General features: G+C 47.6%; 2 protein-coding genes across 5 annotated transcripts in view; both read right to left on the minus strand.

Moving 5' to 3' along the window:
* PHF2 (PHD finger protein 2) overlaps positions 1 to 13,922 on the minus strand; it is a 54,122-nt gene extending 40,200 nt beyond the window's left edge. The window contains exon 1 of one of the 2 annotated variants that reach the window (XM_053989510.1): positions 13,463 to 13,922. In XM_053989510.1, the coding sequence (XP_053845485.1) occupies positions 13,463 to 13,560 (98 nt within the window). In that variant the 5' untranslated portion in view covers positions 13,561 to 13,922. The remainder of the gene's footprint in view (positions 1 to 13,462) is intronic. The other variant, XM_053989509.1, reaches the window with a different exon arrangement.
* Positions 13,923 to 19,781: 5,859 nt separating this feature from the next.
* Positions 19,782 to 25,841, minus strand: part of FAM120A (family with sequence similarity 120A) — a 47,979-nt gene continuing 41,919 nt past the window's right edge. For all 3 annotated transcript variants that reach the window (XM_053988972.1, XM_053988973.1, XM_053988971.1), the window contains 2 exons: positions 24,199 to 24,295; positions 19,782 to 21,703 (listed from right to left, as the gene is read on the minus strand). In XM_053988972.1, the coding sequence (XP_053844947.1) occupies positions 21,392 to 21,703; positions 24,199 to 24,295 (409 nt within the window). In that variant the 3' untranslated portion in view covers positions 19,782 to 21,391. The remainder of the gene's footprint in view (positions 21,704 to 24,198; positions 24,296 to 25,841) is intronic.

Below are 25,841 nucleotides of genomic sequence, written 5' to 3' on the forward strand. Positions count from 1 at the left end.
GAGGGATGGAGTGATGGAGTGCATTCTCTCATGTGCACTGAGGCAAGCACAGCAGGAAACAAAAGACCCCAGGAATGGACTGATTTTCATGAGCATTTTAGAAACCACAGGCTCTATTCTGCCTAGTGCAGAAGGGAGTAGGAAGGAGAATTGTGTCAGGGAAAATAATCCTTGAATTATTGTATTACCAACAAAATACTGTGATATTAGTGCTCAGCACTTCTTCCTCATGCAATGTGTCACCTCAGCTGTTGACCACTGCTCTATGAAGAGCTCCAGGAGGCAGCCCCTGGGAACAGCCCACTGTCAGACCAGCCTTGTACATACCCAGCGGAAATCATCCTCCACAGAGAAGTGCTGGAATCCAGCCTTTGTGTGTTTTCACTCACAGGGCACCTTCTGCCCAAGCACAGGTCAAACTACTTTACAAAAATATCTACTGTTTGCACGTGCCTTTTGTTCCTCAGCAAAAACCAACTGGTGACATTGTATAATAGAAATATCACCCACCCTTGAAAAAAAGAAATCAACCAAACAGAAAGTTTCTAGATTGCAGCAACCTGCACCTACTGCACAGCCCAATTCTTTGCCAGCCTTACACTGTTATGTGGCCTAACTAGAACCTGTGCATGCCAGCAACAAATCTGTTATTGGAAGTTGGAAATCAGAACCCCCAAAATCAGCCAGGGCTCACTGCTTAGTTTCTTGAGACCCTACAGAACGAGGTCTCAGTTTCAAGGTTCAGTACAACACACCACACATCCACAAGGGATGAGGAGTGGACACTGCCAACTCTCCAACCAGGATGTATCCAAACCAAACCCAAACAGACCAACAGAGCCAACTCCCATGGCAGACTGGTCCGAGTGTGCCCTGACAGCCCAGTGTGGCAGCAAGCAGCACTGCAAATGAGACTGGATTTAACCTCAGTGTTTCTTTGCTGGCCCAAGGATCTGAAGATTATAAGCATCTCTATCAGAAATGGCACCCCACAAGTGGCCAAGGAGGTAGGCCACCTTTCCGGGGGAGCCCCACAGCAGAAGGAGTCCCAAAAGCTGGGCTAAACCTAAGCCCTGAGGAGCAGCCACCAGGATCACCTGTGCTGCAATACAAACCTGTGTTTACCAAGCACTGCTCAGTAAAACATATCCCTTATGCTTTGCCCTCTGCAATTCTAGGAATTACCTTTAAAAATGAGCACATACACTCCAGGAAATCAGCCACTGTAAACCCTTACAAACTGACTTGCCCTAACCCTGTTGTTCCATTTCTCCGTCCAACAGGAACATTACTGCAAATAAATACCACTGCTGTAACATCAGCTGTGCAGGACCCACAACTCACCAAACTCCTGTAACACTGGCCTGTTACAAACTCACACCTGCAACCAATGGATCCCTCTGGAATTTCTGATTTTGTCACTTGTCCTCCAAAAGCCACAACACTGAGCAACACCACTCCTTTGCATTTCATGTTCCTTCTCTCTCCTCTTCACTACATTGAGGATCTGGCTCACCCTGTGTGTCACATCCACAGCCACACATATGGCAGGAGCAGGCTGGAGATGGGCAGTGGACATGTGTGATTAAATGACAGATAAATGCAAATAAACTAAACACCAGCAAGGCCCCAGACATCATTAACTTTGTACAGCAACAACTAATTGTACCTGTGTATTTATATGTCCATGTATGCATTTATAGACATTAATACAAATCTGACTACTGTGTGTGTTTGATTTGCTTTAATTGTGACACCCATTTATATGACCATTTATATAACTTACTTTTAAATCTGAGGTAACTTATCACTGTAATTTGCATAAGCATGCTCAGATCTTGCTAAAAATACTGATCAATGGTTGGTTGTCCTTTTCAGTCACAGGACCATTTTCATGTATTCTTTATAGATACATATAAATATATAAACACATGGCAATCTCGATAGTACCCCGACGTTACCTTTTAATGCTCTGTTTTGCATGGCAAACACTCTGAACCAACTGCAACACTCACAGGGGAAGCTCCAAAATGAGCCGACAGTACAAGGAGGGAGAAGGAACAGGAATGATTTTCACTGTCATATTTAAAAAGAACTTACTATATTAAACCCAACAACCGCACAATTAAAGAATGATAAATAATTAACTGAACCTTCAAACCATTCTTGACTGTTCCTGCTGTTGAGATGCATAACCTGCTCTTGTACCTTAATTTCATTTCAGCACTTCAAATACATTTTCAAAAGATTAACATCAAATTTCAAATGACCCAATTACAGCTTTATCACATTTTATTCCTACTTCAAGATGCAAACTGGCTTTATACGTCTCCATGTACCTCCATGTTGTGCTCTGTGTGTTCTTCCCAGGCCATTCTCCAGCTGGCTTACCTCCACCATCACTAATCCAGGTGAGAGCAAAGGATCCCCTGCCTATGGCATGCGCAGCACCGCCCCACTGTGAAGAGAGCCATGGTGGAGATGGTCCATCATGCTTTGAGACAGCATATGGCATGTGTGTGTGAGAACGATGGATAACATCCTTGACAGAGGCAAACAAAGAGAACCTGAGTGTTTAAAAAGAAAACCATGGTAGCAACAGCCATAAATCACATGAGTATCCTTGGATCAGGCATTCAGACTGGGCACTGGGCTGGTGTGAAGTGGTGTCCTTCGTGTCCATGGACTTGTAAGGATTTGCTCCACCTGGTAACTGACAGGGAAACCGCAACATATTTCTTAATCATCCATGATTTTGAACTGTGGAGGATCAGTAACAGCTCAAAATAAAATACCCAGTGCCACCCAGTGCCACTAGCAGTAAGTTAGCAGTGGAGATTGCTTGTTGTAGTGCTGATGTAAAGTGCTGTTTTCTTCAGCTGATTCAAACAGCTGCACATCAATTCACCCTGGCAGGAAGCAGGAACCAGGTGAGACTTAAGGTCCCTCCCAACACAAATGACTCCAGGATTCTATGGAAAGTCATAAATTTCCTCTTTTCCTCCAGATACTTTTCTTGCCTTTTTATAAACATAACATGAAGTGTTAATATTCTTTCACTGCTTGTGACTTATCAACACAAAATTAGAGCTCTACCTTGCTCTTCTCAAAGGGAAAACCTTACCTGACTTAGCCCTTCCAGTCCATGCAGGATGTGCTCCACAAGACACTCTTTAAAAGTGCTCCATAAGACATCCTTCCTTAAAAAATGATTGTGACATTTTCTGTGCCATTTCTGTCCCACAGAAGCCCCATAGCATGAGCAGGACCTGGAATGCCAGCAGGCCAGTGCCACAGAGCCTCTCCATCAACATGGTTTGCAATTAAAGCAATCAGTTCTGCTCAGAGAGGGATTTCAGAGTTCCAAGAATGCAAAGAAACACAGAATTCAGAAGGAACAATGAAAAGGCAGCAGCAGCAGCCAGCAGGTTGAGGCTGTGACTGCAAGCAGCCAGATGGCTCTGCTCCCACTCACTGTAAGATTCCAGGTAAGTGCTCTTCAGAAACACCTCCTTGACACACATTTTCCTTTCTCAAACCATTCGTCAACTCTCACACCACAAAAAAGCAGAAATAATTATTCTGAAGAACATTTGTGAGTGCTTTGTGTCTGAAAAACTTCCTTGCACCAAAGCATAAAACAACAGTTTTTCTTGTTCTAAATAAAAAGTTCCAAGCAACCAAAAAAAACCCACCTAAACAACAAAACCTGCCCACCCTCCCTGCAGAAATCCTCCTGGGAAAAAGCTTAGGTCTGAGAACTTAAAAATTTTAAGGTTTGGCTCATCATTGAACACTACAGGCAACACCAGTTCTGACTACAAGTGAAATATTGAATAGATCATTTCCTACAGCCCCTTGCTTTGGAAGCATGAGGGAACAACCCCAGCTCCAACTCATTCCAGCCCTTTGGGTATTTTTCAAGTAGGACTGTAACTGAATTCCAGCAACTACTTCAGTTCAGCATTTTTTAAATGGAAAAATTTAGCAGTAGGGTAAAAAGGGACATAATTGTATATGGGACTTAGGTAGCAGCCAACACCAGTTCAGGGCAGCCCCAGATGGTAACTGGGAGCAGAACGCTGTGCCCAGTAGCACTCTTGGTGCAAGACTGCTCTTCACACCATCTCCTCGCTGCTGGTGTCACTCACAGCGCCCATTTCCTTACCTGCTCCCCTCTCCAGGCACTCTGCAAATGTCACAAGTGAATCTGAAACGTGAACTCCCACTTTTCAGTAACACTCACAGCATCCCACAGGGGCAGAGGGCTGTGCCCTGCCTGCAAAGCAAAGGAGTATCACCACATTCCCTGTGAACTGCTCACGGGGAGCAGTGAACCTGCAGGAGGAGCACACAGCTGATCATACCCAAACCTCGGAGGTACCTGAGATATAAGGTGTTCCTCCATGGGGCTGAGCAGGAATCACCACTGTACAGCCAACTTTAGCACTCTGCCTTTTACAGGAGGTGTTTGGGCAAAATTATCCTGTTCTCTGGTCAGTCTGGTGCAATGTCAAAAAGAGGGTAAAACTTGATAAAACCGGAAAATGCCACGGGCACTGACAGTGCTGCGGGAGAATGGTCCTGCGAAGCCTGGCAGGGCCCAGGAGCAGGGCTGGGGGGGTCTCTGAAATCATTTGCTCAGTTCCTAACAGTTCTGTGCAACTCTGTGTCCAAAGAATGAAGGAAAATAATGTGTTCAAGTCCTTGTGAGCCCTCTCCATCCATTCCGAGCGAAGTGTCCTGACACGCTGTGCCTCTGCCTTGCACTGCCTCCTCCAGTCTGTGATTTACAAGCAGCATCAGGAATAGTAACAGTTTTTCACCCACAGCTGCATTTCACCCTGGTATTGCTCAGTCCCCTGCAGTTTTACTCCCACATGTTCCAGCAATCCTTGACTTCTAAGGACATTGCTGCATCCATGGACACACAGCCATTCCTTCCCCAGCACCTGGAGCTGGGGTTGTGGGGGTGCAGCAGTGCCAGCTGAGCAGAGGGGTGAGCGGCTGTGCTGCTGAAGCTGGGAGCAAGGGCTCAGGGAATGATGTGCTGCTGCCTGGGGTGACTGTGAAGCCTGTTCCCATGAGTGCTGGAAGGACAGCACTGTGGGCAGGCATCCCTCAGCAGGAGCTGGTGTGCGGCCACTACAGCACCTTGTGATTCCACCAGGCTGAACTTTGTCACAGTCCCATGTAATAGTCTAAAAATTTATTTTGAGGGACTGTTACATGTTTCTGTATGCTTTCCTTGGTCCTTCAGCACTTTGTCTTATCAGTGCTAGTTCAGCAGACGAGAGGTTTTTCTTGCTCCAACTCTGAACATGGCTGAGGCTTTCTGCTGCTATTCATGAGTCAATTCCAAAGGTAGAAACCCAGTTTCAAAACCAGACTGCTTAAAAAGTAACTAGTACAGCCATATCTGGCTCCTTTACAAGTGTAATGCAGATAACCAACATTCATCTGATAAGTTACTGCAAATATAAACAAAGAAAAAGGGAAACCTGAATGTGGAGTAGAAGAGATGGGAAAAACATTCACCTCAACATGGTCAAAAGTTAAAAGGTCTCAGTATAGAACTAGAAAATTGAGAGTATTTCTTGGACTGTAGAAGAAATGTTCTACTATTTTAGCCAAACCCAGATGAACAATTTTTTCATCTCATAATTGTTGACTTGAGCAGAAGCATATCAAAACATTGATAGAAACACCTCAGTGAGAAAGAAGTTCTTCACTAATGCAATAATACAGCACTTGGAAACTGAAAATAAGCAAACTTGGATTGGAAATACACATGATTTTTTCCAAAAATGAACTAATAAACATTGGGACAAGTCATTAGTGGATATGTTGACTTGCCCTCAAGAACAGCCGTCCTTTCATTTGGCTAGTGTGTTTGTCCTGATGCAAAAGAGTTGGTGGATAAGAGTTCCAGATACTGCCAAGAACCACTTTGGCAGTAAAAGCTGTGAATTCATAGGATCTTCTCAGAACACAACTGAGTGTTTTAAGACCTCCTCAGCCATCTCAACAAAAGCAAATCCACCCCTTTTAGAACAAGCCCCATTTTCACCTGTAAGGAAATAGCATCCTCATCTTTTCCAACCCTCTTTAACATGTTCTACCAACCTTTTCACCTTTCAGTGGAAGTTTCATTGAAAGGCAAAGCCAGAGCGGGAATTAGTCAAGTCTTTGGAATGATGAATCCCTTATCAGCAACCAGCTGCAGAGTAGCATGGTCAGTGTTCCATATGAAGGAGCAGGAGAGAAGAGGCTGTCAAGAAGCCCCTGGACTCCCAGCCTCAGGCACTTGGGCTCTCTGAGGGTCTTGTGGCTTCTGATGGCACCTCTGTGACTCGGATTTCTGAAGTGATCATGGAACAAAAGACTTAGCAGCCCGACGTGTTTACCATTCTTTGCTCGATGACTCCTCATTCAGGTATCCAGGAGGACTGCTCAGTGACAGCTTTTTTTTTTATTCTTTTTTTTTTCTTTAATTCCCTGGGAAACATTTCTGGGATGTGAAGGAGCTCATATGCTGTCCATATGCTATCCCCATGGCCTGTAAGGAGCCAGGGGTTCCAGTGGTCCTGCTCCTGGCCAATAAACTGCTCATTTTGGCTAAATAAATTAAGAGTACACTAGATACCCTCCACCTTCCTTAATAACTGCAATCTATTTAAGGGTATTTAGTGACTGATCACAAATGGAGAGGAAATCCCAAGTGGATAGTATGGTGATCCAGGAGACACTGTCCCTGTTAACACATAAGCCCAGCAGCAACAGCACTGCAAGTCCTTTTGCTTCCCCCACCTGCCCCAACCCAGAGGCTTTGCTGAGATGCTCAATAAAGGCATTAAATCTCACTTACAACCTGGCTGTGGGGACTGTGCTCCTGCACAATGATCCTGCACAATGATCCATGTGCTGCTGACACAAGGGACATGGCACATATGGCACAGGAACAGCATTCCAGCCAATTTTCACATTTCCATTCCCTTCCATTGAGATGTTAACAGCAAAAATGGAGGTTTAATAAAAAATCACAGCTACTGATACCTAACAGAAATATTTCACTTCTTTTTTCACTTGTTACATCCTTCCAGTCTGCCAGATGAGGTGAAATGCTGTTTCTGAGAGTAAATGTACTGTGTATTTTGCTAAAAGAGGAAAACACAATGAAATCCATGAGCAATTCCATAAAAACAATAAGGCAGTTCTCACATAGTTCCAGATTACTGGGTTGACAATTGCAAACAGGAAATTTAAAAATATCTTTGTTTCTGCAATTCTGGTTTATTTTTTCCTGTCAAAATATACAATTGCTTAACTTTCTGCTTGTCTTGATTACTTGCTAAAACGAATGGATAAAGCACTAAAAATTGCTGAATATCCCAGGAGAAGTCTATCCTGGTTAGCTGGGAAGCTAAGCACAATTACACCCAGGGAAACTCGGCGTCCTCACTCCTGCTCTGCCTGTAAGCACAGTACTAAGCCCTGGCCTCACCTGGAGAAGCAGCAGCCGTCAGTTTTTGGGGATGTGCCTGAGAGGAAAAGAAGGAACTCCTCCATGGGCTGCTGGCTGGGAGCCCTGCACATGTTGTCAGCCTCTTACAACAGCTCTTCCAAAGGCCCAGGAGAGTGCAACAAGGAGGGATTTGCACTCTGCAAGATCAGGAGAAAATGTTCATCCCTGGGTGTCTGGGGCTGTGGTCCCAGTGCTGAAGAGCACCAAGCACCAGAACAAAGCAGGAGTTCACAGAATCATGCAATTGTTTGGTTGGAAAAGACCATAAAATCATCAGCTCCAGTCATCCCCCCAGCACGGCCAAGTGTACCATTAACCACGTCCCCAGTCTACACCTCTCTTAAATCCATCCAGGGATGGTGACTCCACCACTGCCCTGGACAGTCTGTGCCAGGGATGACAACCCTTTTGGTGCAGAAATTTTCCCCAATATCCAATTGAAGCGTTCCCTGGCACAACGTTAAGACATTGAGATGTTGCAGCCTGATCACACCACACTGCTGGAGACCATGGCCCCCGGGACACTCCTGTCCCACAGACAGTGCCCTCTGGGGGTCAGGGGCGGAGGGGAAGATGCTCAGCCATCACACAGGATGGGAGACCAACACCCCAGGAAAAATCTAAACGAGAGACCTGGTGAGATTTGCCAAATATGTTGTTATTGCCATTATATTGTATACCAGAGGTACTTGGATGCAACAGCCAAGTAACATCTAAAAATAGCCATGCATAAAGTCATAAAACAGACTGTGACCAGGCTCTTTTTTTTTTTTTCAGATAAAACTCTGGAAAGGAATTACTACTGGTATCAGTCAGCCAGTGTAAGATTTGATAATATTACAGAGTTATCAGTCACTGATAAGATGCATGACATGGTCACTATGAAAAACCCACATGATTCCAGAGCATCATCTCACCTGTAGCACAAACAAAACTCCAGCACTGCTTCAGAGCACCTTTATAAGACACTCTTAATGCCACAAACCATGTTTTAATAAAATATTTTGAGAACTGTAGACCTACAGGCTGCCATACAAGAGAGGGCTATCTGGGCAAGGAGAACACAACTCAATTTTCAGTGTAAATATACTATGCTGCTACTACAAAATTTATATTGGTCAGAAAGAAGAAAATATATTAAGGTAATATTAAAGATGGTGGCCTCTGAGTTTTGGAAAGCATTAGAGTGACTGTATAACATTTTTCTCGTCACCAGTATCTCTTCATATGTAGTTACAGTTGTTTGATAATTTTTGTCAAGACATCTTTCCCATTTCCTTTATTATGGAGCTATTCAGCACAAAGGAAAAAGTTCCCCTTTGCTTGCAGAACTAATTTCTTTGTTGTGACATGACTGGTAAGGCTGTCATCCCGCTAGTGCTGAGCTCAATGGGTACCTAGGTGCCCACAGGGCTGCTCACAAAACACTGCAGCCCAATGCTTGGGCTGCTGGAGAGTACTCATTAAACCACAGCATTTTTGTCTTTTTTTAATTAAACATGAATTGTGTTTAATATTTCTAAGATTTTATCCTTTCAGAAGTAAAATCTGGTAAAATCTTCTAGAATTAGAAGAATCTTTATATACAAAAATCTTCTGTGATCTATACTGGCTCTCAGGTACCAGGAAGTTCATGTAGGCCATGAACCTACACTACTCTTGGTAGTGTGGAATTCAATTAAACTCTTGTCCACTCTTGGTATTACTTAGACTTGGATTTTCGAAAGCATTCTAGTATAAGCATTAGCATGGCTCGTTCATGATACCTGTTGTGGGCAGGCTCCCAGAAAAACTGAGCCTGTCATGTCAACTAACTCTTCAGGAAAAATTGAAATAACCTGAGATTTTTAGTTATTTGAAAAACTTACATTTTGGTCCTATCTGAACTCAGCACATGAAAGGAAATCATTCTGGGCACAGCACAATTAACCTCAGGGATTCCCTCTGCTGTGATAAAACCAAAGCAAATAGCACTCTAGTTTTAGGATTATCCTCATCTTCAGATTTTACCCAAATTTCCCAATTTGCCCATAGCTAGTGATAAGCCTGGATAAAAGAGTAGAACTAAATGCTGCCATGTAAAATCAGACCTGTTTTTGAAAGGGAAAATGCTGAATGCTCTGTTATGAGCATAAAATCTGCCCACACACAGGGTTTAGCTTTGCAGTGTAGCAGAGAAGTGCTTTTCTTAACCCAGCCATGTTTACTCTGTGTGCCAGGGCATCCTGAGTAACTCCCACCATCACTTCAGGCTGCTCTGATAACTGCACGAGCTGCTCTTAGGTAACTAAACCTTTTACTAAGTTATTGACCACTGCTAGGCCTGGAGCAAGAAGGTTAAATATACATGAAGTAATAAAATCAATACTTGTTATTTCATTTAGTGAGCACAATCCCTACAGCACCAGGTATGGGTTATAAGAAGAGGTAACAAAATACTGCAGAGAAAATGAATAATTTACCTCCCATCACCTACAGCTGTAACAAGTAACCCCATTTAGATTTCTAGTTGAACAAACTGGTACAAAAAGACTTGTCTTGGATACAAGGTTCTGTAACATTTCCATTGCAGATAAGACACTCAGAGACCGGTCATCATGTACAACTTTTCCCAGCCCAGCAACTTGCCAGCAAGCTGCTCCCAGGAAGGGAGAATGGAGGGTGTCCCTGCAAGGCAGCACAGTGTCACTGGGCACGGACAGCCAGCAGCATCACCTGCAAGCTGGGAAGAAGGCAGAGCTCCTCACACCATACAGCTGAACCCCCTTGTCCCACATCACCTGTGCCCGAGCAGCACATGGCTGGCCCAGGGACCCTGGCCCATGCCTGTGGCACAGCTGGCACCAATCTTCCCGTCCAGCCAGGCCTAGCCTTGAGGCAGCAGAGTGACCCATAGCATCTGCTGAATCTCAGCTTCTTCACACATCAAGACCACTCCCTCTTCCTCCTCCTTTCCTGGTCTTCCTCAAAGAGCCAGTTCCCATGCCAACCAGTCCCTGGCCGGCCCTGCTGCCTGCAGACCTGCTACCAGGCAGAACAACACCAGGACTCCTCCTTAGGATGGGACCCAAGGGGAGAGGAGCCAGCACAGGCAATGGAGGGGCCAGGAAACCACAGAGCACCAGGCTGGCTGCTCAGAGCAGAGCACTGAGGTGTGTGGGACTTCATCAGCCCAAACAGCCACACCAGAGAACACACGACATGGGGAGGAGACAAACAGTCCCATGCCCACTTTGGCATTAGTGCCCTTTGCCTCTAAGATCATCTCTGTCCTTTCCAGACAGCTGGAAGCTGCTTGTCTGGAGCAGCTCAGGCAAACAGAGAGAATAAGAATCATCAAACCTCAGTCTCATAAGGAGACACAGGGTTCTGTGAACACACCAACAGCTCCACGGCTCAGCACACTTCAACAGTGTCCAAGGGTCCCCAGTGCATTTGTCCCAGAAGTGGAGAGGGCTCCATTACCCTGTGTCCAACTTCTAAACTACATTACATAAGCTTACACACTTTAGATACTCTGAAAATATCAATTTGCCATCAGAACTGCTGAAGTTGCCACAGGGATGTTGCCCAGCCTTAGATGAAAGGGAGACTGTGACTGCTGCAGGAATAAACCCATGAAGAATATTTCTTTTAGATATTTGGGAATCCCTGTGAGAAGGGAAACATGAAAACACCTGATCTGCTTCTACAAAACCAAACCAGAAATGACACCTTTTTTTTCTGAACTGCACACTGTACATCATGTTAAAAAGAAACAGAAGTATGATTAAAACACCAGGCAATCCTCCTGAGCACTGTTCAGCTTGGCACACTGGCTCATATTTGGTTGCCGAACCTATGTAACATTGTATCTTCTGTTGCAGTACTATATAACATTGAATATTTTTGTTGCAGTTTTGTATAAACATTAACATCAGTGCTTTGAGTGTCCAGGACATACACAATTTTATACAACTAAATCCTGATGTTTTTTTCTATTTATTTACTTATATATTACCAAGAAAAGCAAACAGTGTCATAGATAAGCTGTTTGCTCCTAATACTCGATGAACTTCTCTGATACAATTATCTCAGGCTTTGACACTGTGAAAAGTGAACTCCTCCTCAGTTTTCTTTCTCTAAAATCAACCTCTGGGCACTACTATAAACTAAGGAAAAAGGGTACAAACTCGTCCCCCCAGCAGTGCCACAAATCAATTCTGTCCCTTACGCCAAAAAATTAAACACCTTTCCTCCTGCTATTGACCCTGAGCTGCCCACAACATGATCATTTGCTTGATCAGCTACAAGCAACCTCTCTTTGTCAGTTTCAATGGGAATTCACCATCCTGTGCAAGCAGTTTACCTCCTTTTGCTGTTTACTCCTCAGCAATTCACTCTGTTATTACTTTGCCTGAAAATCTTAATTTTTTCATGTCCTTAAACTTTCTAAGTTTCAAGTGCACATGCTTGAGGCTTCTCTCCAGCCTCACCTCACCATCTGTGCCCGCGTCCTCAGTGACACGGACCAGCGCGATTCCTGCGAGCCTCCTGTCCCGGACCATACGTGCGGAGCACCCTTCTGCCAGCACTGGCACTAGGACTGTCTGCTTCTGTATTTCCCTTCCTATTTCTATACAGCTTCTAAACGGCAGAACATCATTCCTAATGCCACGGCAAAGCGTCTTGAATAGTTTATTCCGCGCACGGAAGATCCGCGGATGCCCCAGTGCCCGCTCGAGCACCCGTGAGCCGCACCAGGCAGAGCCTCTCGCCTCCACCTCTGACAGCTGTTCGGAGACTCTGCTGGGCGCTGGTTGCGATGAAAGAGCGACAGCCTAACCTGACCGGACCCCTGTCGTAAAAAGTGCTCATCCAGGTGATTTACCTGATTTTAATTGCACTTTTTACACTTCAGTCACTCCTGGGGAATTGCTGCGATGCCGCTGACGCTCCTTCGTCACATCCGAAGGGAGCGAGGGGTCCTGCCGGGGGGCTGTCCCCGCGTGTACCCCCTTTCGCCCAGTGACCCCTTTCGCCGGCACGGCTGCCCGGGCGGTGCGGTGTCTGTTCAGGCTCTCGGACCCCAGTCGCCGCCCTCGCCCCCATCACACCAGGCGCCACCGAAGTTCCGCCGCCCGCCCCAACTCCGCCGCGGCCGCCCATTGTCTGCGCGCCGGGAAGCACTTTGGGGAGAAACGAGCCGAAAAGCCGAGTCCTTCGCCCCGCCCGGCCTCCTCCGCCGCTCCCCTGCCCGCGGCCCCGCCACGGCAGGCCCCGGCTTCGGGCAGGGCCGGGGGTGCGCAGGGGTCCCCGGGGGCGGGGGCGCTGCCCGGCGGGGCCGCGGGGCGGGCGCTGCGCCAGCGAGGGCTCGCCCGCCCGCTCCCACCGCCCCGCCCGGCCCCGCCGCCGAGGGGCTGCCAGGGCGGGCGCTCTCCGCAGCCCCCGGCCCTCCCTGGCCATGGCCGCCCTGCTACCCGGGAACATCCCGCGGGCCCACTCCACCGCCGCGGAGAGCCGCGGCTGAGGTGCCCGAGCCCTGCCCGGGCGGGAGGCCGAGGCGCGGGGGCCGAGCCCGCTGACAGCGCGGCCGAGCCCCGCGGCCGCCGCCGCGGCCCCTCGCTCCCCGCCCCAGGCCCGGCTCCGGGAGGGACGCGGCGCGGAGCCGCGGGCGGTCGCCGCAGGGCGGCCCCATCCCCTCCCCGGGCGCGCACAATGGCCCCCGCCACCCCGGGGCTCCAGTGTCACCGCGGGGGGAGCAGCTTTGTGTCGGGAATCCAGGACCAAACCCACAAAACACACAAAACCAGCGCGCGAGGAGCGCGGGAGCGGCGCCGGGAAGCGCGGCTCCTCCTTCCCCGCTCCGGGAAGGCCTGCGAGAGGGAGCGCGGCGGCGGGAGCACCGGGGGCGGCGGGCCCGGGGCCGGGGTCGGGGTGCCGAGCGCGGTGCGTTACCTGCCGTGGAACCAGTCCTTGCAGGCGTCGCACTCGATCATGAAGCGGGTCACGTCGTAGGGCAGCCGGCAGATGCAATAGACGGGCACCGTCGCCATGTTCGCGCCGACCGCGCCGATCCGCTCCGCTCGCGGCCGCCCGCCCGCCCGGCCGAGCGGAGCGGAGCGCGGCGGGGCCGAGGCGCCGAGGGGGGTGGCACGGGGAAGGAAGGGGAGAGCGGAAAAAGAGAAATAATGTAAATAATAAAAAAACGCTACAAAACCGCGACAGTGGATTTAGGGCTCCAGAGGGGCGGGCGAGCGGTGCGAGCGGAGGACAGGGAAGGGCTGCCCGGAGCCGGGGGCCATGGCCAGGTCCCGCCGCCCGCCGGCGCCGCGGGCCGGGGCTCTCTGTTGTTGTTGTTGTTGTTGTCCCTCCAGGATGGTGATTCCCGGTGCTCGGCGATCGCGGCGGTGCCCCCTGGTGACAGCCCCGCGCGGCCTCCCCGGCGGGCCCGGCCTTGCGTCAGCCCGGAGGGAGCGGGGCCGAGCGGGGCCGGGCCGGGCGGAGCGGAGCGCGGCGGAGCGGGGCTCCCCGGTCGGGGCCGGGGCGCGGCGGGGGCTCGGCGGAAAACGCGTGTTTTTGTTAACCCCCGCCTGCCGGGAGGGAGCTGCCCCCAGCCGGAGCGCCCCCGCCCGCCCCGCCGGGGGGGCCTGGGGGGCGGTGCGGGGGCACCGGGAGCGGGGAGCGCTCGGGGGCTGGGGGAATAGGGGGGAACCCCGCTCGGGGCGCATCCCCGCTCGGGGCGCCCGGAGGTATCTGGGACAGCTGGCAGAGCCCGGGAGAGGAGCGAGGTGCCCGCGGGATCGGGGGGCTCCGGGCCGCCCCAAGGGCGAGGAAACCCGGAGAAGTGGCCGCAAGTGCGCTGTGACCCGCGGGAATAACGCCTGGCTGGATGTGCGGGTGGGGGCAACCAGATACACACTGCAGCTGGTCCACATCTAGAGAACCCAAAAGAACGAGCTTCTTTCTATTCAGTAACATGATCTTAATGGGGGTTTAACTACATGGGGGGTTTACGGGGCGGTAAACGGTAAACTGGAACGAGATGGTCTTAAAGGTCTCCAGCTCAAAGCACCCTGTGATTCTCCATTTGTATAATTTCTGCTTTTAAAGTCACCAGCTCTGCTCACAGCAGCCCTTTCCCTGCTGTGACACCAAGGGGATGGTAATGAACACCTTGTGCCCACCAAGAACCAGATCACAGCAGCATATGGGCTATGGGAGGACACTGAGGCACTGAATGGCCATGAACCCCAACACTGCACAGCCCCACCGACCTCCTCCCACGCAGAGGCCAAAGAAGAATCATATAGTGTGAGCCGGGGCTGAGGATGCAGAACCTTGCTGCCATGCCATGCCAAGGCTCTGACAGGGGTTAAACAAACAGGCTGGGGGCTTTTGGAATGACCTCTATTCCTAGAGTGTTCAAAGGCCAGTGGCAATTTTCCCCTGAGGAGCGAGAGCTCCCAGGGCCTCCCAACCAAGGTGGGATTTTAACTCATTTTGAACCCATTACGTTTGCTGGTGTGACAGGGAATTTGTCTTTGAGCAAAAAACTAAACCTGACATTTCTTAGACTTTCTTCATCTGTCTGCAAAAATCCTCAGAATCACCTGTGGAGGAAAAGGGTGATTCATGAAGCCAAAAAATTTCAGTTTCAAGATTTTCTACAGAGAGGCAGCTGTTGTTGTTGAATGGGTGAAGAGGTGCTGTCAGGATCATTCCCCTTGCCCACTGCATGTATATGCCACAGGCAGGACTGTCACACACAGGACTGTGTGTGTCTGACACACTTAGCCCTGCCACAGGTTGCCTCTGACACAGCTGGAAGTGCACTGACACAGTGTGAGGCCCCAGGTGCGTGTCCTAAACTGTAACTCAGTGCTTTTGAGTGTCTCAAAGTGTACCAAGGGACCTGTTTCCTTCATCACAATACACCATGTAAGAACCTGCCCCCTAAAACCAGCCCTCTTTAAGTGTAAATCTATTGGTCATGGTTTTAATTGTTCAGAGCTTCAGCCAGAAAGTAGAAGATCAAGTACTGGGAGTACAGCCAGATGGGGCAGAATGGCTTGGGAGCCATCACAGAGCTTCACACACCTTTACACTGCCCCTCAATACCAAGGACATCTCCCAGCACCACTCAGCTCAGGGTTTAAATGAGCCTCTAGAGACTGGGATGTCCTTTGGTACAGGATGGGCTTTGTGCCTCTGCACACCCTACACACCGGCTGCTGCAACCCGAAGGGCCTCCCTCCCTTCCTGAAACCAGTGTTGTGATGTTACAGAGCATGGAAGCACAGGATGGATCCATGATCTTGGAGGCCTTTTCCAAACAAAATTACTATCCCTTGAAGCAGCTTCTCCACACTACTTTCTGTGCCCATGTTCCCTCTTTATGGGCTTTGTTTATGGGCTTTGCTCACCCAGCCCATATCAGCTGTGAAGAATTTTTCTCATCCCCTTTCCTTAGTCCCATGAGCATCTCCATGCAAACAGATTTGTTTCCAAGGCACCACCTGAATTCCAGTGTTATCATGTCCCAGCTGCTGCAGTGGGTGAGCCAACCCTCTGAATGCCCTGGGGGTTTGGTGCTCCTTACAGAGGGCATCAGGGCCATGCCCGAGTGCAGCCAGGTGCTCCTAGGGGTTGGAATCATGTCCAGCTCTCCATTGTCCATTGCTGGCCCTCAGGTGATGCCATACCTAGCAGCAGAGTGGTGTGTCTGTGGTTTTACTCCTGTTTTTACAGCGTTCATGTTTTTGTAAATACTGCCAAGTGCCATAGTCAGTTGGGCCATCTGTAATTGTGCTGGAGGACACTGGAGCTGATACTGCATGGAAATGTAGAAGCTCTGTTCTGGCAGCTCAGACATCTTACTCATCATTTTAACAGGGATTAGTGAATTAAGAAACTTATGGGTGAGGTTGTCTCACTGTCCTGAGCTCTTCATGAACATTTCAATCCAGAAGGTGCCTGGCTGCCCTTGGGAGGGGAGGGTGAGCAGTGGAGCTGTGCCCAGGTGCCTCAGCAAAACACCATTTGATCATAGAGTTCACTGTTTGAAACCTTGAAATGAGTTTTAATATGTATTTTTAAACTGATTGGAGAAAAGTGGCACAGGCCCAAACAGAGGGCAGGGATCCTCACAGTGTTGCTGTGCAGGGCCATGAGCATTCTCTAGCCCAAAACTCCACAGAAGAGGGAGACACACAAGCCCATCGCTGCCTCAGGCTGATCTCCAGTTATTTTGTCTCTCGCTAGGGATTAGGACACTTCCTGAGACATCAGAACATTCATTTTTCTCAAATTCAAAGCACCCAGGAATTTCCCAGGTAAAAGAGATTTTCCAAGTGTCTAGAACCTTTTCTATTTGCTGAGAGCTGTTAAGAACCAGAAGTAAGATAACAGAGGAATCACTGTTAGATGAATCCTCTGCTCCCATCCCATCCCATCCCATCCCATCCCATCCCATCCCATCCCATCCCATCCCATGCAGTCCATTCTTTCAGATCTTTCTGGATATGGGTCAGAGGGCTTCGAGGGACATGGGTGGTTTTGATCACCTCCTACAACCGATGCTCACTCCTCAGCCTCATTCCTGTTCTTGCACTGGACTGCGTTGCACTTATCTCCAGAGACTGGAACAAGGATGTTTGTCCCAGAAAAGTGCTGCCCTCCCTCTGCATCACCCTTCTCCAGCCACATATTTTTCTTTTCCAATAGGGTGTAATTACCAACTATCCTTGGTTGGCTCCACAGCTAGTCCAGCTATCAGTGCTTGAGACATTATTAACACACATTATTAACCCCTTATCTTCTGGGATCCTACACTGTGCCACTTCATCCCATCTCTGTCCAGCGGGTGGGACCCACCTGTACTTGGCGGATCAGTGCGACTGGGCTGGGGCTGGATTCACTTTACAGGCTTTGGGTGCAATCTAAAGGATCACACAGACTCTCACCACCACCGGTACTGCCATCTGCCGTGGGGCTGGATAATTGCGGGGCTGGAAAACGGTGCTCCTAGGCACCGGCAGCACTAAAAGACGTGGCACGGCCTCATCCTCATCTCGTCCCAGCGCAGGAGCGATGGCTGCACGTCCCATGCCCCATTCCCCATTCCTCATTCATTCCCCATTCGCCATTCCCCTCCTGGCTGCACCAGGAGCTGGGGCTCCGTCCGGCGGACACCAGAGCTGTTCACCGAGAGAAAGAACGGCCCCAGCCGCGGGTAGGGCTTCTCAGAGCCCCCTGAAACCCACCCCTCCGGCAGCTCTAGCACGGACCGGGAACACCCGAGCGGCAGCGGCTCTCCACGGCCCGGCCCCGCCTCGCCCGGCCAGCCCCGGGCAGGAAGGGGCGGAGCGGCGATGGCGGTGGCGGTGGCGAGGCCTTCTTGCCCCGGGGCCGCCCCGCTGCCCGGACACTGCCTCGCAGGCGGGAGCCGAGAACAAAACCGGGCCGGGACGCTGCGCTAGGAGTCCCCCGACCCGAAAACTTCCCCGCTGCCGCTGCCCTGGCGGGGACCCGGGGAAGCCCGAGGTACAGCGCGCACTACCGGGGACCGGCTGCATCACTGCTCGTTAACAGACAATTAGTGAAGGAAGAGCCCCGATGCTGTTGCTGATGGCACAGAACGGACAGTAGCCCCACGTCCCACCCAAAGAGCGGATTCTCCCAGTTTTACTCGTGTTGGAGCTGGCTAATGAGATACTCCCGGGCTTTCCTTACCGAGAAGGTGGTCAGACCCTGCATCAGGGTACTGGAGAGTGGGTCAGTGCCCCAAACTCAGTGTTCAAGGGGCATTTGGATAATGTCCTTAAATTTTTGGTCAGCCTTGAAGGGATCAGTGCAGTTTGACTCAATGATCCTTGTGGGTCACTTTCAACTGAAATATCCCATCCTATCCTATATTCTATCTTCTAGTCTATTATTCTATTCTATTCTATTCTATTCTATTCTATTCTATTCTATTCTATTCTATTCTAATTCTATTCATAAATTCAGGTGTCAAAGATATTCTTCAGGAGCAAGCCCAGGCAGCAGCCAGTCATTCCACAGGATCACCGATTCCAGAGCCAGTTTAGTTCACTGTAAGGGGACTGTGTCAGTGCTAAATGCATCTGTCCTACAGGAAGCTGCTTGGGACAGCAGGCAGGCAGCCCTGTGCTCGTCCCAAGGGGTGCAGGGTCACAGAACGTTGCTGGGCTCTCACCGCCCACCCCTCCCAGCTCATTCCTAGTGCACCCACACCAGGGACTGGCACTGCCACATGGGACCACTCCCACGCACCTTGGGTTTGCTGATGCTAGTTATGCCATTCCAGCTCCCAGGTTGGGCTCGAAAAGGAAACCTGCTGGCCAATGGGACAAGGGGTGCCCTGCAGCTGCATGAGAACCTGGAAGTGGGTCATGCTCTGTTATGCTGTCAGAGCAGACAGGTGCTGGCATGGGGCATGTCACACAGCATGGAGCAGGGAAGGCAGGGACACAACCCCTCGGGCTGCTACAGGGGAATCTGACTCGGGAAGGAGAGAGGACTGATTGCTGTCCCTTGTGGAAAACATAGCTGTGCTTTGAGGCAGGGCAGAGGGAGCTGTGCCCACTGCTCACAGCCTGGGGGCCAGGCTGTCACTAACATGGCTGTGGGCACCAAGCAGACAGGCATAGTAGGGGAGAAAGCTCCCCAGTTTACACCGAGGTGTAAATCTGCAGCTCCTCGTGTTCTGTCAGTTGGATCTTGTGTAACAGACTCGTTGGTTCCCGGCTCTGTAGAGGCATTGCTCACCACTCTCTCACTGTCCACCCTCATCAACCTCTGTGAGCACCTGCAGTTCTTTTTCTTTGAACAACTCCCCTGTTATTTCTGGCTTATTTGCATCTCTTCAACCATCTGACGTTTAAAGGTGACATCTAAAGGAGCTGCACACACCAGCAAAGCCAGGGCATGACTCCAACCAGGTGTGGTGTCCCCCAGAAATAAGTGAATCACAGAATCCCAGAATGATTTGGGTTGGAAGTGACCTTAAAGTCCATCCAGTGCCACCCCTGCCATGGCAGGGACACCTTCCACTAGACCAGGATGCTCCAAGCCCTGTCCAACCTGGCCTTGGACACTGCCAGGAATAGGGCAGCCACAACCAAAGGCCATGCTTCTCTCCTCTGCCTCTTAAGAGGACACCACAGATCCTGGTAACTCAACCACTTGACTTGGGCATAGGAAAACCTTTTATTTACATATTAATTAAAAAAATACTTGACAAAAAAGGCATACAGTATTTTATACTAAAAGAATAAAGATTTTTATTAAGCACTGTAAGTTGCATTCAATAGCCTTCAAAGACACCACACCACAATCCATCTACAACCAGCCAAACCCAACAGTAGTTCATTCTTGCACAATCCATGAGTTGGGGCAGAACTCCCTTCAACTTACATTAAGATACCTACTTAGCTCTGGCGGGCAGGGAATGGGGAATTACACCTCATTTCTGATCACTAATGTGTGATGAAGAGCATCAGGAGAATTATATGAAAACGAATATAAAGAAATGATTCTGATTTTGAAGTACATTAAGTTTGGAAACACTAACAAAAACATCAAAATGATACAGGTATATTTGCTTATACTAAATTCTTGATGGGAAAGTTCTCAAGAACAAGCCATTTGTTTCCTGCTACAGAAGGGGGGTACTTTTTTTTTTGAAGATCAAAGCGTTTTTTTTTTTTTGTTTTTCACAGAATTTCATATTTGCTAATATGAAGGCATAAAACAGCAACAGAGAACAATAATGCATACAGCAATGAGTACACCAGGGTAACGTTGATATTCAAAACGGCTAGATAATTTTTTTTTTTAAGTTTTAGAATAAATGCAACAGAGGTCAATAATCACAAAATTTTAAGGTTAGAGCAAGATCAGTCAATGACTAAACATAGTTAACATCTTTTATAGGACTATTACTGATTATTAGCTTTTTCTTCTTTTGCAAATGGGCACAGTACTTGTAAGAATGGAAGAAAGAGGACAATAACATGCATAATATTAACTACACACTTTAAAAATCATGAACCATGCAGAAGTTTAGCTCAAATAGTAGTACTAATGGTCTACGTCTGATTCAAAACCACATAGTTCATTGATCACGGATGCATGGTATTAGTCACAAAAAGTTTCCTAACACATTGTGTTTGTTTTGAAAGGTCATTTGTATCTTCTATGATTTCAAGTTTATCTCCGTTTAACTCGCTCGTAACATATGTATGATGTCTATTGAACTCAGCAGAACTGCAGTGTTACTGAGAATTGGTAGTTTCGAGAGTTTGCACATTTTTAACACAAAAAAACCACGGCAACGGTGATGAGATTTCAGAAAGAAAAAACTGTGGTTGTGCCTTTTTCCCCCCATAATCATGAAATCAAAGCCTTAAAGAAAGCTTTATTGTGACACAGTAATGCAAAATCAAATATAATGGCATACATATGGTGCCAAGTACTAAAAATTATAGTTTTAAGCTATATATACTTAAAGACTGCCAAAATTTGTTTTCTTTATATTTCAAAAAACAAAACTACAAGCTTTTGTCATAACCAGTTTAAACTTTATGTATACTTCGTTTTAAGTGCGGGAGTCAAATGCTCTTCATTCTTTTTTTTTTTTTTTTTTTTGTTTTTTGTTTTATTGTAGCATTTTGACTACAACTGGTTAAAACTAAAAAAAGTGTTGTTTAAATCTCTGACATCAAAGAGGGATCCGAATTTCCAAAGTCCTCATTTTTCTCTTACGGAAAGGAAAAAATGTACGTAACTGTAGGCTCTCTTTCTTTCCAGATATTCCTAATCCTGACCCTTCCCAACATCCTTCACCCTCTATAAAAAATAAGTTTACTCTTCTTTTTTTAAGACAGTGGCCTCAAGAGCATCATCTTTATGGCAAACACTGTCTGCATTTAGTGCATTTAAGTGAGGATTCGTATTGCACATTTTAGAGTCATTACTCAAGGCACTTTCAGACTGATTGGAAGCCCTGATGTCTCCTGTATTCCCATTCATCTGGGAAGCTGGTTTTTCCTCAGTCACAACTCCATTTTCAGCCAGGGATCCATCTGAAGACACAAGTGAGGATTTAGATTCCTCGGATTTTGACTTAAGTTCTTTGGCTACTTCTTCTGCTGAAGCAGCGTAAGGAGGTTTGCCCTAGTTGTTAAAAAAAGAAGAGAATTACTGAAGAACCAGTGCTAAAAATGTATATAAATGTACAGTCTGATATAAGGACACTACAGTAGGCAGCATGCAGGGCACAGGGTCATGAGTGAACACCAAATATTAGGCATCGCTGGAAGAAGTGGCCCACAAAATACACAGAGAGGATTTTCGGTGTTCCCCAGAGCCTTCTGATGCCCCTGGGGCAATGCTTTAGTTTTAACTTTGCTGTTGCCCTCCTTTCACAACATCAGAGCTACATAAATGTCTGAAACACCGAAACTGAGAATCAATGTGCAGCTGCACTTTGCTCCTTGGTTAATGTGTGCTGTGATTCAGTGGCAGGATTCCATGTTACTCAAATACAAACACGACTGCTTCCAACCAGTGTTTGGAGGAGTGCAGAGGCACCGTGCACTATTCCCTGCACCAAGATATATGTTTCCAAGATTAGGAAAGGCTTTCATAAAAAAGCATATAGTAAAATTGTACAAGACTGAGTATAGCCATAAAAACCAGACTGATGCAGCATACAATTAGTTTTTAAGTATTTATAATTAATCTTAGCATTCCAGAAACATAATAGGCTTTAAACAAACCCAAATAAGCAGGTTAGGCTGCTAAGAAGCAGCACACTGGTCTGTCACACTGTTCACAAAGTCAAGTGCTAAGAAATGGCTTAAGACAGGGACACCTCAAACAACAGCAAACAGCTCTGCAGTATAAAAACCTCCACTGTTACCTACTAGAACACCTGCAGTAAGCTGCTGAAGGATTTTACAGAAGGACTTTGCAGGTGGGTCAGAACTGCTGTTCTCTAGCATTCTCATTATCCAGATAATCACAATTCTCAGTCCCACTGCACAGGTATGGGACTGCACAAGGCACACTGATCACTGTCATTGTGCCTCTTTACAGACATCCATAAGTTCAGATTTCAAGACATGCTTTAGTTTCTTTCCAGAACAAGAGTAAAAAGTCTCATCTTGGGACAAAACAGACCAGTCTGTTGTCTTGGATAAATCCAAAGAGCTCGTTTTGGTTAGATTCCCAAGCTGAGGGGAGGAAATGCCTCGGGCTGAGCCTGGCCCTGCACAGGCACTGTCTCAGTGAGGCAGAGGGGCCACTGGCACCTCCCAGCCTCATCTGGCCCTCACAGTCCACTCACTGTGTGGGAACTTTCCCAAGTTCTCCCTGCCACGTGCATTTTAAATAATCTTTTTTCTCTTCTTGTACAAGGAACATCCTATATGGCCTTGATGACCACAAAATGCAATCAGCTCAGGTCCATAGAAAATGCCATTTATCTTCTCCAGGCACAATTTTACACATAGGTCCTTGTGATCACAAGTATTTACCATCCAAATTACATATCATTAATAAAAATGCAAATACCCATCCTTGATGGCAGTTGTCAAGACACCTGCAGCTACTACTTGAACTATACTCCCAATATGTACACCTGTAGTAAGCCTGGAGCATTTGGGAGCTCGTTTTCAGTATTTCCTTTATTTCAAAGCTTAAGGTACTCAGAAATTAGATGCCCTATTATTAACACAGTGGTTTCTTTTCTACTTAAAGATGCAAAGTTTCAGATCCACAGGTACATTTGTAGACATATAGTCTGCGTACACAGCAATTTAACAAGAAAGAAGCATTTGAATTTTTACACCTGTAAAACAATAAGTTTTACTGGAAGTTAACAGTTGCTTCATTATCTACTGGAGAACATTCTTTTACTGTCTGACACCTGAAAACATCCCCCTACTCTCAGGTCTCCCTGACAAATGGCATATCCACATGACATATTTATTGTGGAAGTTTTTTCAACTATTTACTACTCATTCATCCAAACTGCATAGCAGCCAGAACCATGGAAAAGGGAGGAAAACAGAACTCTGAAAGCAACTGGCATCTCATACAGATCAGCAGTGTGCCTCAGCTATATTTGAAGGATCCATGGAACAGACAGAAGTCATGATCCATGGACGGTTTGCAGGGTGTCACCAGGAAGGAACCCGCATGCTCAGGGGGAAAGGTTGCTCTGCTATTCCCAAGAAGTTTAGAGTGATCTCTTACATCTGGAGCACGGCAGCAGCAAAGATCCTTCACTGCTACAAACTTTCCTTCATGAGGCTGGACTGTGGTCCCAGAAAAGAAACTAGGGAAGAGTGGGGCAGGAACAGAACTGCTAATTTGTTTCAGCTTTGTATTTCTCCCATTTTCTAAATTTTCTTCTACTCCCGTGGCTGGTTAGAGCTGTGTAGGCACAGGATTCATGTCAAAATACATTCTTCCACATCTGTCTTTAGAAGCAAAGTTTGCTTTAAGTGAGCTGTGACACCAGCCTGTCCTGTCACCGCTGTGCTGCTCACAGCTTCCACAGGTCGCCAGAAACACTTGTAGCTGTTAAAGTGGTGCTGGTCTGGAATCCACCCCAGCCCAGCCCGTCACAGAGAGTGCTGCAGTCAGGCACATGGCTTCATTACCTGAATTGCTCCCTGGCTTTTATAACCTCGCCCATAGTACCTTCCACCTCTTCCAAAAGTTCTTATCACCGGAGTGGAGATAACTCCTCTAGGTCGCCTGCAGGGGTGGGGCAAGGGGAGAAAATAAAACACTGATCAGTTTTGTTTACAACTGCTTTACACTTAGTTTTGCCAGACTGTTATTTCCGTAGCTTTACGGTCTAGTGCCTATCATCAACACATCTTGAAAGAGGAAAGATACCTAATTCTGAATTGCAGGGTTCTGCTGTTTGCAATTGTATCAAACCCAACAAACCTTTCAGGTCCAGAGCAATAAAATGTCTCTTTCTAGATTTCCATTCAAATGAAACAATTATATTTTCAAGCTTTGCAGAAACATTTTCCAAGTGTCAAATTATCTTCATGGCACTTTAAAACCAGAGCTCAAAATAGTTTCACCTTACAAAAATAGCAATTTGAACCACATAGAAAGCCATTTCCCCCATTAAGTAACAGTTCCCAATGTAAACACAAGAGACAGGCTCTGATAAAAAAAAGTGAGGCAGAATTAAAAAGTTGTGTAGGCACAAAATTATCTAAGAAACTGAGGGAATAAAGGAGTTTCACCTTTATCTGGCATGTGGCAGTTGGTAAGTTGGGATGTTTTCCAATGGAGACTCCCAACTTAGACACATTACGTGGTAGTTTTTGTTGTGATTCACTACAGATTACATTAGATGAAACCAAACGTTCTCACCTTGGTCTCAAGTTGTGCCAGGGGAGGTGGCTTAGATTAGATATATTTGGAAAAATGTGTTCACAGAAAGGGTCAAGCCCTGGTACAGGCTGCCCAGGGCAGTGCTGGGGTTTAGAAGCAACAGCAGAGAATGAAAAGAGAGGAGCTGTGATTTGCATGTGAGTCCCTCTCACTGTGTTCCCTCCTTGCCGATCTCACTGGCTCTCTTTACAAGGTCAAAGCGTGCCCTTCAAGTAGCTGAGAAAAACTTTTCCCCCTCAGAAAATCAAACTAAATACACTGATGGATTGACGCTAATACAAAGCAGCTGGTGTAATTTTACACAGTAAGAACAACATCTGAGCTCAGCATTGCAGAGACATGAAGCAATGGGGTGAACAAGCCTGACCCAGTCCCCTCTGCTGAAAGAGATAAAAATGGAATACAAGTGTGCAAAACTGGGCCATGAACTAAGACAATCTGCTGTGCTGTTTCCTAGTTGTGACCTTTGGTAGGAAACAACCTCTACCAACATGAACCTGTTGTTAAAGCATTGGAGATCAGGAAAGGTTCTTCCCCCAGAGGGTGCTGGGCACTGCCCAGGCTCCCCAGGGAATGGCCATGGCCCCGAGGCTGCCAGAGCTCCAGGAGCGTTTGGACAGCGCTGCCAGGGATGCCCAGGGTGGGATTGTTGGGGTGTCTGTGCAGGACCAAGGGTTGGACTCCGTGATCCTTTTGGCTCCTTTCTAACTCAAAATATTCTATGGTTCTGTGATTCTGTCTTTAGGCAGAACCCTTGACATAAGTTTTCCCTTAACTCATGTTTTCCTATTGGTTCTACTTTAGTATCAACTGACCCAACAAACAGGTAAGCTGCCTGCAGTCATTTTCCCTCTGGCCTATTCTAGTAACTCTACATGTGGCCAAT

The sequence above is a fragment of the Vidua macroura genome, chromosome 13 (assembly GCF_024509145.1).
Source record: "Vidua macroura isolate BioBank_ID:100142 chromosome 13, ASM2450914v1, whole genome shotgun sequence".
In the NCBI taxonomy this organism is placed as follows: Eukaryota; Metazoa; Chordata; class Aves; order Passeriformes; family Viduidae; genus Vidua; species Vidua macroura.